At 39.3% G+C, this 19,111-nt stretch overlaps 1 protein-coding gene across 1 annotated transcript in view; it reads right to left on the bottom strand.

The window, feature by feature from the left end:
• Window positions 1–19,111, bottom strand: part of Atl1 (atlastin GTPase 1) — a 91,101-nt gene that overhangs the window by 35,098 nt on the left and 36,892 nt on the right. Inside the window, exon 3 of the mRNA XM_032907871.1 lies at window positions 12,416–12,663. Coding sequence (XP_032763762.1) covers window positions 12,416–12,663 — 248 coding nt within the window. The remainder of the gene's footprint in view (window positions 1–12,415; window positions 12,664–19,111) is intronic.

The following is a 19,111-nucleotide window of genomic DNA, read 5'->3' as shown; positions in this document are numbered from 1 at the left end:
TGTAAACGGTGTTATTTCCCTAATTTCTTTCTCAGCCTGTTTATCCCTTGAGTAGAAGAAGGCTACTGATTTATTTGAGTTAATTTTATATCCAGCCACTTTGCTGAAGTTGTTTATCAGGTTTAGAAATTCTCTGGTGGAATTTTTGGGGTCACTTAAGTATACTATCATATCATCTGCAAATAGTGATGTTTTGACTTTGTCCTTTCCAATTTGTATCCCTTTGACCTCCTTTTGTTGTCTGGTTTCTCTGGCTAGGACTTTGATTACTATATTGACTAGATAGGGAGAGAGTGGGCAGCCTTGTCTAGTCCCTGATTTTAGTGGGATTGCTTCAAGTTTCTCTCCATTTAGTTTGATGTTGGCTACTGGTTTGCTCTATATGGCTTTTACTATGTTTTGGTTTGGGCCTTGAATTCCTGATCTTTCCAAGACTTTTAACATGAAGGGGTGTTAAATTTTGTCAAATGCTTTCTCAGCATCTAATGAGATTATCATGTGGTTTTTTTTTTCTTTGAGTTTGTTTATATAGTGGATTACATTGATGGATTTCTGTATATTGAACCATCCCTGCATCTATGGGATGAAGCCTACTTAATCATGATGGATGATCATTTTGATGTGTTCTTGGATTTGGTTTTCAAGAATTTTACTGGGTATTTTTGTGTCAATATTCATAAGGGAAATTGGTCTGATGTTCTCTTTCTTTCTGTGGTTTAGGTATAAGCATAATTGTGGCTTCATAGAAGGAATTGGGTAGCGTTCCCTCTTGTCTATTTTGTGGAATAGTTTGAAGAGTATTAGGTCTTTTTGGAAGGTCTGATAAACCCATTCGCACTAAACCCATCTGGTCCTGGGCTCTTTTTGGCTGGGAGACTTTTAATGACGGCTTCTATTTCTTTAGGAGTTATAGGACTGTTTAGATGGTTTGTCTGATCCTGATTTAACTTTGGTACCTGGTATCTGTCTAGAAAATTGTCCATTTCATCCAGGTTTTCCAGTTTTGTTGAGTATAGGCTTTTGTAGTAGGATCTGATGATTTTTTTGAATTTCCTCAGTTTCTGTTGTTATGCCTCCCTTTTCATTTCTGATTTTGTTAATTTGGATACTGTGTGTTCTCTGGATAGTCTGGCTAAGGCTTTATCTATCTTGTTGATTTTCTCAAAGAACCAGCTCCTGGTTTTTTGATTTGTTGTATAGTTCTTTTTGTTTCTACTTGGTTGATTTCAGTCCTGAGTTTGATGATTTCCTGCTGTCTACTCCTCTTGGGTATATTTGCTTCTTTTTTTTGTTCCATAGCTTTAGGTGTGCTGTCTAGCTGCTAGTACATGCTCTCTCCAGTTTCTTTTAGGAGGTCCTCAAAGCTATGAGTTTTCCTCTTAGCACTGCTTTTATTGTGTTCCATAAGTTTCGGTATATTATGAATTCATTTTCATTAAATTCGAAAAAGTCTTTAATTTCTTTATTTCTTCCTTGACCAAGTTATCATTAAGTAGAGCATTGTTCAGCTTCCATGTATATGGGTTTTCTGTTGTTTTTGTTGTTATTGAAGACCAGCCATAGTCTGTGGTGATCTCATATGATGCATGGTATTATTTCAATCTTCTTGTATCTGTTGAGGCCTGTTTTGTGACCAATTATATGGTCAATTTTGGAGAAGGTATCATGAGGTGCTGAGAAGAAGGTGTATTATTTTGTTTTAGGATGAAATGCTCTATAGATATCCCTTAAATCCATTTGGTTCATAACTTCTGTTAGTTTCTCTGTGTCTCCGTTTAGTTTCTGTTTCCATGATCTGTCCATTGTTGAGAGTGGGGTGTTGAGTCTCCCACTATTATTGAGTGCTTTGAGCTTTAGTAAGGTTTCTTTTATGAATGTAGGTGCCCTTGCACTTGGAGCACTTATATTCAGGCTTGAGAGTTCATCTGGGTGGATTTTTTTTAAATGAATATGAGATGTCCTTACTTATCTTTTTTTGATAACTTTTGGTTGAACATCAACTTTATTCGATGTTTGAATGGCTACTTCAGCTTGTTTCTTGGGACTATTTGCTTGGAAAATTGCTTTTTAGCTTTTTACTCTGAAGTAGTATGTGTCTTTGTCACTGAGGTGTGTTTCCTCTAGTGAGCAAAATACTGGGTTCTCTTTATCTATCCAGTCTGTTAGTCTATGTCTTTTTATTGGGGAATTGAGTCCATTGATGTTGAAAGATATTAGGGACCAATGATTGTTGTTTCCTGTTACTTTTGTTGTTAGAGATGGAATTATGTTTGTGTGGCTATCTTGTTTTGGCTTAGTTAAAATTAGATTACTTTCTTGCTTTTTCTAGGGTGTAGTTTCCCTCCTTGTGTTGGAGTTTTCCATCTATTATCCTTTGTAGGACTGGGTTTGTGGAAAGATATTGTGTAAATTTGGTTTTGTCATGGAATATCTTAGTTTCTCTGTGTTAACTGAGAGTTTTGCTGGATATAGTAGCCTGGGCTGGCATATGTGTTCTCTTAGGGTCTGTATAACATCTCTCCAGGATCTTCTGGCTTTCATAGTCTCTGGTGAGAAGTCTACTGTAATTCTGATGAGTCTGCCTTTATATGTTACTTGACTTTTTCCTCTAACTGCTTTTAACATTCTTTCTTTGTTTTGTGCATTTTGTGTTTTGACTATTATATAACTGGAGGAATAACTTTTCTTGTCCAATCTATTTGGAATTCTGTAGGCTTCTGGTATGTTTATGGGCATCTGTTTAGGTTAGGGAAGTTTTCTTCTATAATTTTGTTGAAGATATTTACTGGACCTTTAAGTTGGGAATTTTACTCTCTTCTATACCTATTATCCTTAGGTTTGGTCTTCTCATTGTGTCCTGGATTTCCTGGATGTTTTCAGTTAGGAGTTTTTTGTGTTTTACATTTTCATTGATGGTTGTGTCAATGTTTTCTATGCTATCTTCTGCCCCTGAGATTCTCTCTTCAATCTCTTGTATTCTGTTGGTGATGCCTGTGTCTATGACTCCTGATGTCTTTCCTAGGTTTTCTATCTCCAGGGTTGTCTCCCTTTGTGATTTCCTTTTTGTTTCTATTTCCATTTTTAGATCCTGGATGGTTTTGTTCAATTCCTTCACCTGTTTGGTTGTGTTTTCCTATAATTCTTTAAGGGATTTCTGTGTTTCCTCTTTAAGGGCTTCAATCTGTTTACCTGTATTGTCCTGTATTTCTTTAAGAGAGTTACTTATGTCCTTCTTAAAGTCCTCTAACATCATCATGAGTTGTGATTTTAAATCAAAAATCTTGCTTTTCTGGTGTGTTAAGGGTATTCAGGGCTTGCTGTGGTGGGGAATCTGAGTTCTGATGATGTCAAGTGGCCTTGGTTTCTGTTCTTACCATTGCCTCTCGCCATCTGCTTATCTCTGGTGTTAGCTCGTCTTGCTCTCTCTGACAGTGACTTGACCTTCCTGTAAGCCTATGTGTCAGCACTCCTAGAGACTGGCTTTCTCCCAGGGAGATCTGGGTACAGAGAGCTGTGGCACAGAGTCAGCTCTGGGTGCAGGCTGAGACCTGAACGATCCTGTCCCAGAATGTTTCTCAGTTCCTGTGTCCAGAGGGCTCCAGGCAGGTTCCTCTTGGACAAGTAATGTGAGTAGAAGTAATAGTTTCGCTTCTTTCCTCAGGATTGTCTACACTTCTGAGAATCTGGCTCTCTCCCCGTGGGGTCTGGGTACAGAGAGCTGTGTCACAGGATCAACTCCGCTCACAGGTGGAAGAGAAGTATTTTTCAATGAATAAGTTGTGATAGTTATGAATTAGGAAAACAACATTGTCGTAACACTAACTGAAACAATGAACTGCATATTATAAAAGTTCTATCCCGGCCACCGCAGAGAGCCCGTGGGCAGCACCCCGCGAGCGAACTTGAGCCTCGGGACCACAGGTAAGACCAACTTTCCTGCTGCAAGAAAGCGGCCTGGTGATCTCGGGACACACGGAGGCAGAATTCCTCTAGGACCGGGCACGTCCTGTGTTTACCGGAAGTCCCACACCCGCGGATCCCGGCCCGCAGCAGCTCTCTGCTCCCAAAACCCGTGGGAGAGAGACCTCACCGCCTGGTCAGGTGGGCACTCCTGAGGCTGCAGAGCGGAAGAGACCACCAACACTGCCCACCCCTGCCCACATCCCTGGCCCAAGAGGAAACTGTACAAGGCCTCTGGGCTCCCGTGGGGGAGGGCCCAGGAGCGGCAGGAGCCCTGCCTGAGACACCGCCAGAACCTGAAGGAAACAGACCGGATAAACAGTTCTCTGCACCCAAATCCCGTGGGAGGGAGAGCTAAACCTTCAGAGAGGCAGACAGCCCCTGCGAAACCAGAAGAGACTGCTCTCTGCACACATTACTGATTCAGAGGAAAACACCGAGGCCATCTGGAACCCTGGTGCTCGGAGGCTCCCGGAAGAGGCGGCGCAGATCTTCCCGGTTGCTGCCACCGCAGAGAACCCGTGCGCAGCACCCCGCGAGCGAACTTGAGCCTCGGGACCACAGGTAAGACCAACTTTTCTGCTGCGAGTGACCTGCCTGGTGAACTCAAGACACAGGCCCACAGGAACAGCTGAAGACCTGTAGAGGGGCAAAACTACACACACGAAAGCAGAACACTCTGTCCCTATAACTGGCTGAAAGAAAACAGGAAAACAGGTCTACAGCACTCCTGACACACAGGCTTATAGGACAGTCTAGCCACTGTCAGAAATAGCAGAACAAAGTAACACTAGAGATAATCTGATGGCGAGAGGCAAGCGCAGGAACACAAGCAACAGAAACCAAGACTACATGGCATCATCGGAGCCCAATTCTCCCACCAAAACAAGCATGGAATATCCAAACACACCAGAAAAGCAAGATCTAGATTCAAAATCATATTTGATCATGATGCTGGAGGACTTCAAGAAAGACATGAAGAACTCCCTTAGAGAAACACAGGAAAACATAAATAAACAAGTAGAAGCCTACAGAGAGGAATCACAAAAATCCCTGAAAGAATTCCAGGAAAACACAATCAAACAGTTGAAGGAATTAAAAATGGAAATAGAAGCAATCAAGAAAGAACACATGGAAATAACCCTGGATATAGAAAACCAAAAGAAGAGACAAGGAGCTGTAGATACAAGCTTCACCAACAGAATACAAGAGATGGAAGAGAGAATCTCAGGAGCAGAAGATTCCATAGAAATCATTGACTCAACTGTCAAAGATAATGTAAAGCATAAAAAGCTACTAGTCCAAAACATACAGGAAATCCAGGACTCAATGAGAAGATCAAACCTAAGGATAATAGGTATAGAAGAGAGTGAAGACTCCCAGCTCAAAGGACCAGTAAATATCTTCAACAAAATCATAGAAGAAAACTTCCCTAACCTAAAAAAAGAGATACCCATAGGCATACAAGAAGCCTACAGAACTCCAAATAGATTGGACCAGAAAAGAAACACCTCCTGTCACATAATAGTCAAAACACTAAACGCACAAAATGAAGAAAGAATATTAAAAGCAGTAAGGAAAAGGTCAAGTAACATATAAAGGCAGACCTATCAGAATCACACCAGACTTCTACGCCAGAAACTATGAAGGCCAGAAGATCCTGGACTGATGTCATACAGACCCTAAGAGAACACAAATGCCAGCCCAGGCTACTGTATCCTGCAAAACTCTCAATTAACATAGATGGAGAAACCAAGATATTCCATGACAAAACCAAATTTACACAATATCTTTCTACAAATCCAGCACTACAAAGGATAATAAATGGTAAAGCCCAACATAAGGAGGCAAGCTATACCCTAGAAGAGGCAAGAAACTAATCGTCTTGGCAACAAAACAAAGAGAAGAAAAGCACACAAACACAACCTCACATACAAATATGAATATAACAGGAAGCAATAATCACTATTCCTTAATATCTCTCAACATCAATGGCCTCAACTCCCCAATAAAAAGACATAGATTAACAAACTGGATACGCAACGAGGACCCTGCATTCTGCTGCCTACAGGAAACACACCTCAGAGACAAAGAAAGACACTACCTCAGAGTGAAAGGCTGGAAAACAACTTTCCAAGCAAATGGTCGAAGAAGCAAGCTGAGTAGCCATTCTAATATCAAATAAAATCAATTTTTCAACTAAAAGTCATCAAAAAAGATAAGGAAGGACACTTTATATTCATCAAAGGAAAAATCCACCAAGATGAACTCTCAATCCTAAATATCTATGCCCCAAATACAAGGGCACCTACATACGTAAAAAGAAACCTTACTAAAGCTCAAAACACACATTGCACCTCACACAATAATAGTAGGAGATTTCAACACCCACTGTCATCAATGGACAGATCATGGAAACAGAAATTAAACAGAGACGTGAACAGACTAAGAGAAGTCATGAGCCAAATGGACTTAACGGATATTTATAGAACGTTCTACCCTAAAGCAAAAAGATATACCTTCTTCTCAGCTCCTCATGGTACTTTCTCCAAAAGTGACCATATAATTGGTCAAAAAACGGGCCTCAACAGGTACAGAAAGATAGAAATAATCCCATGCGTATATCGGACCACCACGGCCTAAAGCTGGTCTTCAATAACAATAAGGAAGAATGCCCACATATCGTGGAAATTGAACAATGCTCTACTCAATGATAACCTGGTCAAGGAAGAAATAAAGAAAGAAATTAAAAAATTTTTACAATTTAATGAAAATGAAGGTACAACATACCCAAACTTATGGGACACAATGAAAGCTGTGCTAAGAGGAAAACTCATAGCGCTGAGTGCCTGCAGAAAGAAACAGGAAAGAGCATATGTCAGCAGCTTGACAGCACACCTAAAAGCTCTAGAACAAAAAGAAGCAAATACACCCAGGAGGAGTAGAAGGCAGGAAATAATCAAACTCAGAGCTGAAATCAACCAAGTAGAAACAAAAAGGACCATAGAAAGAATCAACAGAACCAAAAAGTTGGTTCTTTGAGAAAATCAACAAGATAGATAAACCCTAGCCAGACTAACGAGAGGACACAGAGAGTGTGTCCAAATTAACAAAATCAGAAATGAAAAGGGAGACATAACTACAGATTCAGAGGAAATTCAAAAAAATCATCAGATCTTACTATAAAAGCCTATATACAACAAAACTTGAAAATCTGCAGGAAATGGATAACTTCCTAGACAGATACCAGGTACCGAAGTTAAATCAGGAACAGATAAACCAGTTAAACAACCCCATAACTCCTAAGGAAATAGAAGCAGTCATTAAAGGTCTCCCAACCAAAAAGAGCCCAGGTCCAGACGGGTTTAGTGCAGAATTCTATCAGACCTTCATAGAAGACCTCATACCAATATTATCCAAACTATTCCACAAAATTGAAACAGATGGAGCACTACCGAATTCCTTCTATGAAGCCACAATTACTCTTATACCTAAACCACACAAAGACCCAACAAAGAAAGAGAACTTCAGACCAATTTCCCTTATGAACATCGACGCAAAAATATTCAACAAAATTCTGGCAAACCGAATCCAGGAGCACATCAAAACAATCATCCACCATGATCAAGTAGGCTTCATCCCAGGCATGCAGGGATGGTTAATATCTGGAAAACCATCAACGTGATCCATTATATAAACAAACTGAAAGAACAAAACCACATGATCATTTCATTAGATGCTGAGAAAGCATTTGACAAAATTCAACACCCCTTCATGATAAAAGTCCTGGAAAGAATAGGAATCCAAGGCCCATACCTAAACATAGTAAAAGCCATATACAGCAAACCAGTGGCTAACATTAAACTAAATGGAGAGAAACTTGAAGCAATCCCACTAAAATCAGGGACTAGACAAGGCTGCCCACTCTCTCCCTACTTATTCAATATAGTTCTTGAAGTTCTAGCCAGAGCAATCAGACAACAAAAGGAGGTCAAGGGGATACAGATCGGAAAAGAAGAAGTCAAAATATCACTATTTGCAGATGATATGATAGTATATTTAAGTGATCCCAAAAGTTCCACCAGAGAACTACTAAAGCTGATAAACAACTTCAGCAAAGTGGCTGGGTATAAAATTAACTCAAATAAATCAGTAGCCTTCCTCTACACAAAAGAGAAACAAGCCGAGAAAGAAATTAGGGAAACGACACCCTTCATAATAGACCCAAATAATATAAAGTACCTCGGTGTGACTTTAACCAAGCAAGTAAAAGATCTGTACAATAAGAACTTCAAGACACTGAAGAAAGAAATTGAAGAAGACCTCAGAAGGTGGAAAGATCTCCCATGCTCATGGATTGGCAGGATTAATATAGTAAAAATGGCCATTGTACCAAAAGCAATCTACAGATTCAATGCAATCCCCATCAAAATACCAATCCAATTCTTCAAAGAGTTAGACAGAACAATTTGCAAATTCATCTGGAATAACAAAAAACCCAGGATAGCTAAAACTATCCTCAACAATAAAAGGACTTCAGGGGGAATCACTATCCCTGAACTCAAGCAGTATTACAGAGCAATAGTGATAAAAACTGCATGGTATTGGTACAGAGACAGACAGATAGACCAATGGAACAGAATTGAAGACCCAGAAATGAACCCACACACCTATGGTCACTTGATTTTTGACAAAGGAGCCAAATCCATCCAATGGAAAAAGATAGCATTTTCAGCAAATGGTGCTGGTTCAACTGAGGTCAACATGTAGAAGAATGCAGATCGATCCATGCTTATCACCCTGTACAAAGCTTAAGTCCAAGTGGATCAAGGACCTCCACATCAAACCAGACACACTCAAACTAATAGAAGAAAAAACTAGGGAAGCATCTGGAACACATGGGCACTGGAAAAATTTCCTGAACAAAACACCAATTGCTTATGCTCTAAGATCAAGAATCGACAAATGGGATCTCATAAAACTGCAAAGCTTCTGTAAGGCAAAGGACACTGTGGTTAGGACAAAAGCGGCAACCAACAGATTGGGAAAAGATCTTTACCAATCCTACAACAGATAGAGGCCTTATATCCAAAATATACAAAGAACTCAAAAAGTTAGACCGTGAGGGAGACAAATAACCCTATTAAAAATGGGGTTCAGAGCTAAACAAAGAATTCACAGCTGAGGAATGCCGAATGGCGAGAAACAGCTAAAAAAATGTTCAACATCTTTAGTCATCAGGGAAATGCAAATCAAAACAACCCTGAGATTTCACCTCACACCAGTGAGAATGGCTAAGATCAAAAACTCAGGTGACAGCAAATGCTGGCGAGGATCTGGAGAAAGAGGAACACTCCTCCATTGTTGGTGGGATTGCAGACTGGTACAACCATTCTGGAAATCAGTCTGGAGGTTCCTCAGAAAATTGGACATTGAACTGCCTGAGGATCAGCTATACCTCTCTTGGGCATATACCCAAAAGATGCCCCAACATATAAAAAAGACACGTGCTCCACTATGTTCATCGCAGCCTTATTTATAATAGCCAGAAGCTGGAAAGAACCCAGATGCCCTTCAACAGAGGAATGGATACAGAAAATGTGGTACATCTACACAATGGAATATTACTCAGCTATAAAAAACAACGACTTTATGAAATTCGTAGGCAAATGGTTGGAACTGGAAAATATCATCCTGAGTGAGCTAACCCAATCACAGAAAGACATACATGGTATGTACTCATTGATAAGTGGCTATTAGCCCAAATGCCTGAATTACCCTAGATGCCTAGAACAAATGAAACTCAAGACGGATGATCAAAATGTGAATGCTTCACTCCTTCTTTAAAAGGGGAACAAGAATACCCTTGGCAGGGAAGAGAGAGGCAAAATTAAAACAGAGACTGAAGGACACCCATTCAGAGCCTGCCCCACATGTGGCCCATATATATACAGCCACCCAATTAGATAAGATGGATGAAGCAAAGAAGTGCAGAAGTGTAGATCGCTCCTGAGAGACACAGCCAGAATACAGCAAATACAGAGGCGAATGTCAGCAGCAAACCACTGAACTGAGAATAGGACCCCCGTTGAAGGAATCAGAGAAAGAACTGGAAGAGCTTGAAGGGGCTCGAGACCCCATATGTACAACAATGCCAAGCAACCAGAGCTTCCAGGGACTAAGCCACTACCTAAAGACTATACATGGACTGACCCTGGACTCTGACCTCATAGGTAGCAATGAATATACTAGTAAGAGCACCAGTGGAAGAGGAAGGCCTGGGTCCTGCTAAGACTGAACCCCCAGTGAACTAGACAGTTGGGGGGAGGGCGGCAATGGGGGGAGGGTGGGAAGGGGAACACCCATAAGGAAGGGGGAAAGGGAAGGGGATGTTTGCCCGGAAACCGGGAAAGGGAATAACACTCGAAATGTACATAAGAAATATTCAAGTTAATAATAAAAAAAATATATATATAAAAAAAAAAAGTTCTATCCCAGAAAAATAATTTTAAAAGATAAGGGATATATTACAAATAGTGACTTTAGAAGATTAAAAATTTACCTCGTTTCATTCTTTCAGGCATATATTTATATGCATTATATATTTAATGATTAATTATTGAATATGGTTCAGGCATAAAATAAAGTTAACCGGGCTGGAGAGATGGCTCAGTGGTTAAGAGCACTGACTGCTCTTCCAGAGGTCCTCAGTTCAAATCCCAGCAACCACATGGTGGCTCACAACCATCTGTAATAGGATACTCTCTTCTGAAGTGTATGAAGACCAACTACAGTGTACTCACATATAAATAAAATAAATAAATCTTTAAAAAAAATAAAGTTAACCATTTTCATGATTAAAAAAAGAACATCGTCTACCACATTTAAAATCAAGTTTCACCATTGTAACATGAGTGATAGTTGTACTGCAGAAGTGAGACTAGAGTGGGTCCACACAGTCAGTGATGTCACATTCTGTGTCTCATTCTTCATGCTCTGCTAGGTGCAGACAGAAAGAAAAGGGATCCAAGCAAGCACTCTTTATCACAGGCACCTTGATCTGAACAGACCTGCATCAACATCCCAACCTATGTTAAGTAAAATAACACCTTTTTTATATGCTCGAAATCAGGGATTAAAAGAATTTTGCTTGCTTTCAAAGACTGAATTATTTTAGTGCTTCTGTTCTTTATTTGTTTGAACTAACGCTGGATAAATGTTAGCCTCAAAGTTGTCTTAAAATACTTCAGACATAAAAGATTAAACTAAAAATGGGTAAGTGTGTTATAAACACTCAGGCCAAAGTCTTGTCGTGTGGCTTACTCAGCCTGGCCTGGAACTTGCTATGCAGTCTAGGCTAATTTTTTTTTTTTTTTTTTGAGACAGGATTTCTCTGTATAGTCTTGGCTGTCCTGAAACTTGCTTTGTAGAGCAGGCTTGTCTGTAACTTATGCAGATCCACCTGCCTCCCTGTCCTAAGTGTGTGCCATTTTGTCCGGTCAACTAATTCTTAACTCATAATCCTTCTGCCCTGATCTTAAGGGTTCCAGAATATAAAGTTCTGTAGGTGGTATATTTCTTCTACTGCAATACTCCATATTTGTATTGGAATTCATTGTGGGGAAAATGCCAGAATATTCCCTTTGCTGATCTCTAGCCTTGTCCTAGTTTCCCATTCATCCTTCTGCACTTCGTATAGCCAAGGTCCTTGGAGGTGTGGTTCTGTTCCACATGATTTTGTCAGACACTATCAGCTGCCTCTAGGATGGTGCAAGGTGAGAACAGACTAAGAAAGGCTGTGAAGGAACTTTCTGAGGGAAATGACAGTGCTCTGTTTTGAGTTCTAGACTGCACAGGGATGTGTATTTATAAAAATAAACGTGTACATCTAATATTTGTGCCTCTCTGCATAGATTTTATTCAAAAACAAAAGCTATAAGAGTAGTGTATAATTTACATTGAAAGATGTGGAGAAAATGCATTGACATTGGCAATTTAATTTGAAGTTTTTCAGTATCATGGAGTGATGAATGGAATGAAGAATGAGTACATATAGAAGATAAACCCAGACACTAACGTCAGTGGAAGGACACAGTCCAAGCACTGTCAAGTCCCTTTGCCTCAAGCTTTAAGAATGTCATCATAAATATTGTGGAGAGGAAAAAAAAACATTGTGGGAAAATTATTAAAAAGAAAGTTTTATGTTAAAAGCTACCTATTTGACATTTTAAATACTATAACAATTCATTGTTGTATCATTAAGCTAATTTTAAAAAGAAAAACATAATTATATCCTCAGGTAAAAGCAGCACAGTAGCATCCAGGTAAAGTCATGTGTGTGGTTAGTCTCCAGAGCACTTAGGTTGGAATAGCTACACCACAGCCTTTATATAGGCCGCCATGGTAATGAAACAGAACACAATGTGGAAGGCCCAGGAACAAATGACTTCCCTACCTGGTTGTACATGTATCGTAACATGAAGTCCATCAGGAAGGATTTTCCTTTTCTAAAGGCTCCAGCAACAGACACAGCAACCACTTCCTTGTCTCTGACAGCCTCAGACAGGAGGATTCGGTTCAGCGCAGCCTCATCCAGCTCAAAGGAATGGTCGTCTTTGACGATGAGGACCTGGACAGGCCCTGCCTTTCTCACTGGCTCCTCCTCTTCTGAGCTCCAGTCACTCGACTTCTCTGAAAACCCACCTGTTGAACAAAGTATCAATTACCTCATCTAATTATCTCAAAATGCCAAAATATAGATGACTTTCAACTCTCAAAGGCAACTGAGCACGTTCACTCTAGTCACGTGGTCTTTTTTCTTTTTAAACATTTATTTACTTGTTTTATATATATGAGTACACTATATTCGTCCTCAGACACACCAGAAGAGATGATGTTCTCTGATGATCTCTTTACAGATGGTTGTGAGCCACCATGTGGGTGCTGGGAATTGAACTCAGGACCTCTGGAAGAGCAGTTGGTGCTCTTAACCACTGAGCCATCTCTCCAGCCCCTAGTCACATGTTCTATACCACTCAGACCATCACTCAGGCCAGCCCAGAGACTTGTCCTCCTGGTCGTGTGATGCAATCAACCATTATTTTCTTTTTAAAATGCTCTAAGTCTAAGGCAGTACGAAGTTCTTTATTAAACAAGGAAAAAAAACTAAGCAAACACTCAAGTTTTGGAACAAATGAATCTCGTGATTGTATTTTGCCCCCACCCATCCTCTAAGAGTAGGCTTTTGTTGTTTATTTGTTAGGATCCTTGCAATGCTTCTCTGTGTCTACACATGAGTGTGTTGAGAGTTGCAGATGCACTTCAGTGTGCATACAGATGAAAGTCACAGGTTTTTATCAAGTATCTTCTGCAATCACTTTCCACCTTATGTTTTGTTTTTTTTTTTAGACAAGGCATCTCATTGAATCTAGAACTCACTGATTCAACTAGACTGGCAGGCCAGCAAGCCCCAGAGGATCTTTCTGTCTCTACCTTCCCAGTACTAAGTTTATGAGTGAGAACCACCATGCCTTGTTTTTATATAGTTGCTGGAGATCAAACTCAGGCCCTCAGGCTTGTGCAAAAAGTGAATAACTGACTCCAAAAACTTGTATTCAGACCTTTACATGCATGTCACATTCATATCATTAACATGTGTATGTGTGGGCATGCATACACACATACATTTGTTATTATTATTTATGCATATGGTATGACAGTATCGTGTGTGTGTGTGTGTGTGTGTGTGTGTGTGTGTGTGTGTGTGTGTGTGTGTGTATGCCATGTATGTGCAGAAGAGGGCATGCCTGGAGCTGGAGGGATAGCTAGTTGTGAGTCACCTGATTTGGGTACTGGGAACTGAGTTCAGGTCATATGGAAAAGCAACAAATGCTCTTAAACACTAAGCCATCTCTCCACACACCACATTTTAACAAACAAACAAAAACAAACAAACAAACAACAAAAAGAATGACCCAGACGACCACAAACTTCAGAAGCCAATCAAGAGACCAAATATAAGAACTCATAAGATAGAAAGAGTTAAGATAAACACTAAAGCTTAGGGTATTCAATGAAATTACAGCAGAAAAACTTCTGCTGGAAATGAACATCCAATCCCAAGAGGCATTTAGAATGATAAACAGAAAATACAGGAGGAGAACAACATATTCTAAACATGCAAAACTACTGCATAAACACATGTGCACCTTTCACTCTTCACAAATTAACACTGATGTAGAACAATCGTTAATTTAACATAATAAATTTTATTACAATGTTCTTCTGTATTTAGCACTTTGCTATGTTTCATAAACTCCTTATGAAAATCTAAAACTATATCTATTGTGCTTTAAAGTTTCATTTTTGGTGTTTAAATTCTGTCAGGAATTGATACTTGTATAAAGTATATAACAGAAATCAAACTTTTTCTATAATAATAATACTCTGCCTTAATTGAAATAGTTCAGAAAAGTTATTACCTATAGTATGGAAAGCCTCTCTTGTCTAATTAATATTAGTTTAGGCTATTTTAACCCTTTGGAGCTAGATGTTATAATCAATATGCTAAATTTGTTTTTTAATTAAAATTGCACTGTGCTGCTAGGCACAGTGGCAATTCACTAACTAGAAAGCTGGGAAGCTTAGACTAGAGGATCTTGAATTTGAAGCTAGCCTGGGCTCTGGAGTAAGAAAATGTTCCTTTGCCCTCTTCTGGCCTCTTCAGGCACTGCATATATGTGATGCACAGATGCAGGCAAAACACCCATGTACAGAAAATAAAAGTAAATAAAACCTTTTAAAAAAGATAATACTAAGGATTGTGCAAATTTAGTAGAATTGTGGTTAGAGATTTTCCTCCAAGATTCATGACTTCATTGTCCCTAAGTAGTAGGTTTCCAGTACCAGGAATGCTTTCCCTCTTGTTGAGAGGGTCTTAAGTCTAATTAGAGACTTGTTGGTTAGCACAAGTTATGAGTGTCAGCATAGTCTCTAATAAAAATCTAAGCATTTGTCCTTAAACCCACAGACAGATGTAGTCTTTACTCCTCCTTTATCAAGGAAAATTCTCTTTGCAATAGATGAAGACCACAACAGAAAACCACAACCAATCACACTGTAGTGTTATGGCGCCCACTCCTAGTGGTACATCTATCAAACGCACCCACACCAACACCCATACCCACACCCACAGCTCAGGGAACATTATGGAAAAGAAGGCAGAAAGACTGTAAGAACCAGAGGACCATGGAGTTTGCTGGGAGATATTATGTAATATCTCATTATAGATCATTTACTCATTATTCATAACCCTGCCTTTTCATGGTGCACACAAAAACCTGTGGCCATATCTCTAGATCCTTAGATATTATGCAATATCTCACAGCAAACTCCATTAATATCTCCTAGTGATATCAAAAGCCATAACTATAAAGTCTCACCAACATGACTGCCCAAACACGAGCTGATCAAGGATCACATCAACAGACATGCCAATGTGGACAGAAAAAGTCCATTTGGTCTCAGTTCTACACAAAGAACTCCAAGCAACTAAGAAACGCTGAGACCAGGAAGAACAGCCTTCCCTATGGAAGAGCATACCAATTAGTTATCCAATATCAAATGCTCTGTCCTGATACATATACAACATTATACCACTGACAGCATATACTTAGGAATATATGTATTTACATATGTGAATATAATAACAATTAATGAAAAAGGAGAGGTCATGGATTTGAAAGAGAGCATGTGGGGTGTAAGGGAGGGCTTAGCGCCAATGCCATGCAGGGGAGCTGCAGTGGGCAAGTGAACTTCCTGGAGAAGGCCCACTTTTTTCATAGCTTTGATGGGTGTGCCCTGGAGAGACACAGCCCCAGGGGCTTTGTCCCAGGATTGCTTCTTGCTACTGATGTGCCTTGTCATGTTTGTCATTATCTGGCAGGATGTGATTGGACATGGAGAAACCTTCACTGCCTAGAGCCTTGTGTGGTTACTTCCTGGGTGATAGAGAGCCCACTCCTTGGTCAAATTTTCCTGTAGATCAACATGAAGAACTTTCATGAAACACTATAGATGAATTAATGATTTTACAGAATTCCTGTTTTGATTTAAATAGTTTTATGAAGTTAGAGTAGTTGATAGAAAGTTTAAGATGATTTAATTTGTTTTGCCTGAAACACATAATAAAGTTAGAATTAAAGGTAGAATGTGCCCCTCCTTGTAGAATATTAAGTAAAGCCTGCATGGGTTGGAAAGTAGGTATAGTGAGTTTTCAGGTGCTACAAGCCTGTAATTGTACTTGGAAGAGAAAAATAGGCTTGGGACAAGTTAATGGTCAAAGAAAACATTCATTCTAGGTTGGATCTGAGTTCCTGGATCTTGTGATATAGGGATGTGGCCACAGGTTTCGGTGTGTACCATGAAAAGACAGAGTTATGAATAAAGAATAAATAATCTATAATGAGTTTAAGAAGAGTGCTAATGATTCACCAGTTTAACTGAACAGGACTTCAAAAATAAGACATAAGATAGATGGTGATCTGTCTCTTGGTAAGTACATACTATAGACTGGCTTGTTTAAACTCTGTTAATCAATGACAAGAGAAGTACTGCTTTGGGATTATGTTGGGCTTGTGGAGAGAACACTAGCTGGGAAGTGTTTAGTTAGGGATAAGTTTCAAAAGGGCACACAATCAATAATCCTTTTGCAATTCCCTTTCATGTAATGACCTTAATCTGTTTTTGGAAGAGTATGCTTTTGTGGTGACTGTTTTTAGAGAATATGTAACTTGTGGTTATGAGGTAATCTTTTTCTCACATAGAATACTCTGTCTTAGGTGGTTAAGAGAAAGGTTAAGAGAAAAAATATAAAGTTTCTAGAGTCAACTTATTGGAGTTTGCTCCATCCACCAAATATATGTATGGGTATATATGTATATATGTGAAGTTTGTTGTAGCCTGCTAGTTGGAGTTTGCTCCATCCGCCAAATGTGTGTGTGTGTGTGTGTGTGTGTGTGTGTGTGTGTGTGTGTGATCTCCCCACCCTTATTTTTCTCTTTTCCTTCTTGCAAGCCCCAAAGAATTTAAAGAGTTCAGAGAGTTTCTCACTGGTCACAGGGAATGCTGGCCCAGTGAATCAAGCTTTAGTCCCTCAGAAAAAGTCTGCTGAGTGATCAATGGGTGACTTCACACTCTGCCACAGTTTACCCTGTGGTGTTGAAGCTGGCAACAGCTTAGAGGAAGGAAAGGGGGAAATATTGAAATTATATTATAATCTGAAAAATAAAAATAAAAAAGATAATGCTGTATACCTATTAGGAAGGAAACAGAGAGCCAGTGCTGATGAGAGCGTGGAGACAACGGATACTCATATTTCTTATGTAGGAAAGCAGGCACGCACAGTTTCTTTTTCACCACTGCAACCCCAAAGACAGAAATACCACTTGTAGAAATTTACCCAAAGTAAACAAAAACCAAACATTTATCCACAGATGTTTACAGTAGCTTTATTCATATAGTTAAAATTTAAACAGTAAACAAATGCTCCTCAGCTGTGGATTAAATTAACAAACTAGCATATTCATATAATGGGATATTATTCACGGATGAAAGGGGATAAACTCCTGATTCATGAAACATGATTTAGCCTCATAAATCACTTAAGTAGCCATATGCTACATGGTCCCATTCATAGGAAAAGCCAACTGTAAGCTAAGTAGATTAGTGGTGGCCAACAGTGGAGTAGACAATGTTGACTACAAAGAGAGAAAAAGGAATACGGAGTAATGTAAAGATTATACTCTGATTATAGTATCATCACATGATTGTACAAACTTGTCAGTCATAGGACAGTATACTGAAAGCATGAATTTTACCTTATATGTTAAGCTTCAGTTTTTGAGTAAGAAATGCCATTTATATAACATTATACTTGGGATGTATTTGGCAACAAACTGAAGTGATATGTAGGTACCCAGAGTGCAATCAGAGTATGTTTGTAATGGGTGAGAAAATGTTCAGATTTGCAGTATTTGCAAAGTACCATGAGATAAATGCTACTACCAAGGCCTGTTGCATCTGATTGTGGAGATGGGCAGAGGAGCACACAGTCAGCCATCATGATGCCAATATACTACAGCAATCTAATGAAATGTACTTCAGACCTCTAAGGAAATACAAAGCAGTATTAAATACAAATACAAACGTTTCCAGACCTAAAGATTCTACACTGCAAATGTGTCAATGCTTCCTATGACTTCTGGATTAGCTATAACAATAATCAAATTCTCAGCAATATCTCTCACACAAATTAACGAGTTCAGATGGACACACAAAGAACAAAAGCCAGCAAAGAAATCTTGGAGAACAAAGTCAGAGGACTTAAAGCACTAGCCGTTGATGTTTCAAATGCACAATAATTAAAATATGGTGATGTTAGCTAGGTGTGGTAGCACACGCTTTTAGTCCTAGTGCCCAGGAGGCTGAGGCTAGAGAACTGCTGAGAGCTCAAGGCTGGCTTGAGCTACAGAGAACGCTCTAGTCCGGTACAGGAAAGACAAACAGGTGCAGTAGCTGAAGCATATACCCACAGAACCAGGGACGCTAAAGCAAAAAGATTGCCTCAGTTCAGACAAACCTGAGCTACAGAGTCTGACTCTGCTCAACAAAAGCAAAGACAGGAAAGTAGAAAAGGTAATAAAAAAATTTTTGAAGGACCCCAGATACACACGTGTGTCTTATTTATAGCAAAAATATAACTGCCATAAACAAGGAAGGACCCACCTTCCCACTAAATCATACAAAGCAATTAAATATTCATGAGGAAAATGAACTTCTGCTTCTACTTCTCATCATACCCAAAAACCAATTAAACCACAGATCTAAGTATAAAAAGAGGAAAAACAAAGATTACAAACAAGCAACTGATAAGAAACATATCAAAAGGCTCCATACGGGGTTGGGGATTTGGCTCAGTGGTAGAGCGCTTGCCTAGCAAGTGCAAGGCCCTGGGTTCAGTCCCCAGCTCCGAAAAAAAGAATAGAAAAAAAAAAAGGCTCCATACATAATGAAAGATATTCAATGTCATGCAAATAAAACTGAACAGTATACTGATAAAAGCACTTTAATATATCTGATTTGCAAAGATCAG

This window comes from Rattus rattus, chromosome 7 (assembly GCF_011064425.1).
Source record: "Rattus rattus isolate New Zealand chromosome 7, Rrattus_CSIRO_v1, whole genome shotgun sequence".
Lineage (NCBI taxonomy): Eukaryota > Metazoa > Chordata > Mammalia > Rodentia > Muridae > Rattus > Rattus rattus.
This window is presented reverse-complemented; position numbering and strand designations above follow the sequence as displayed.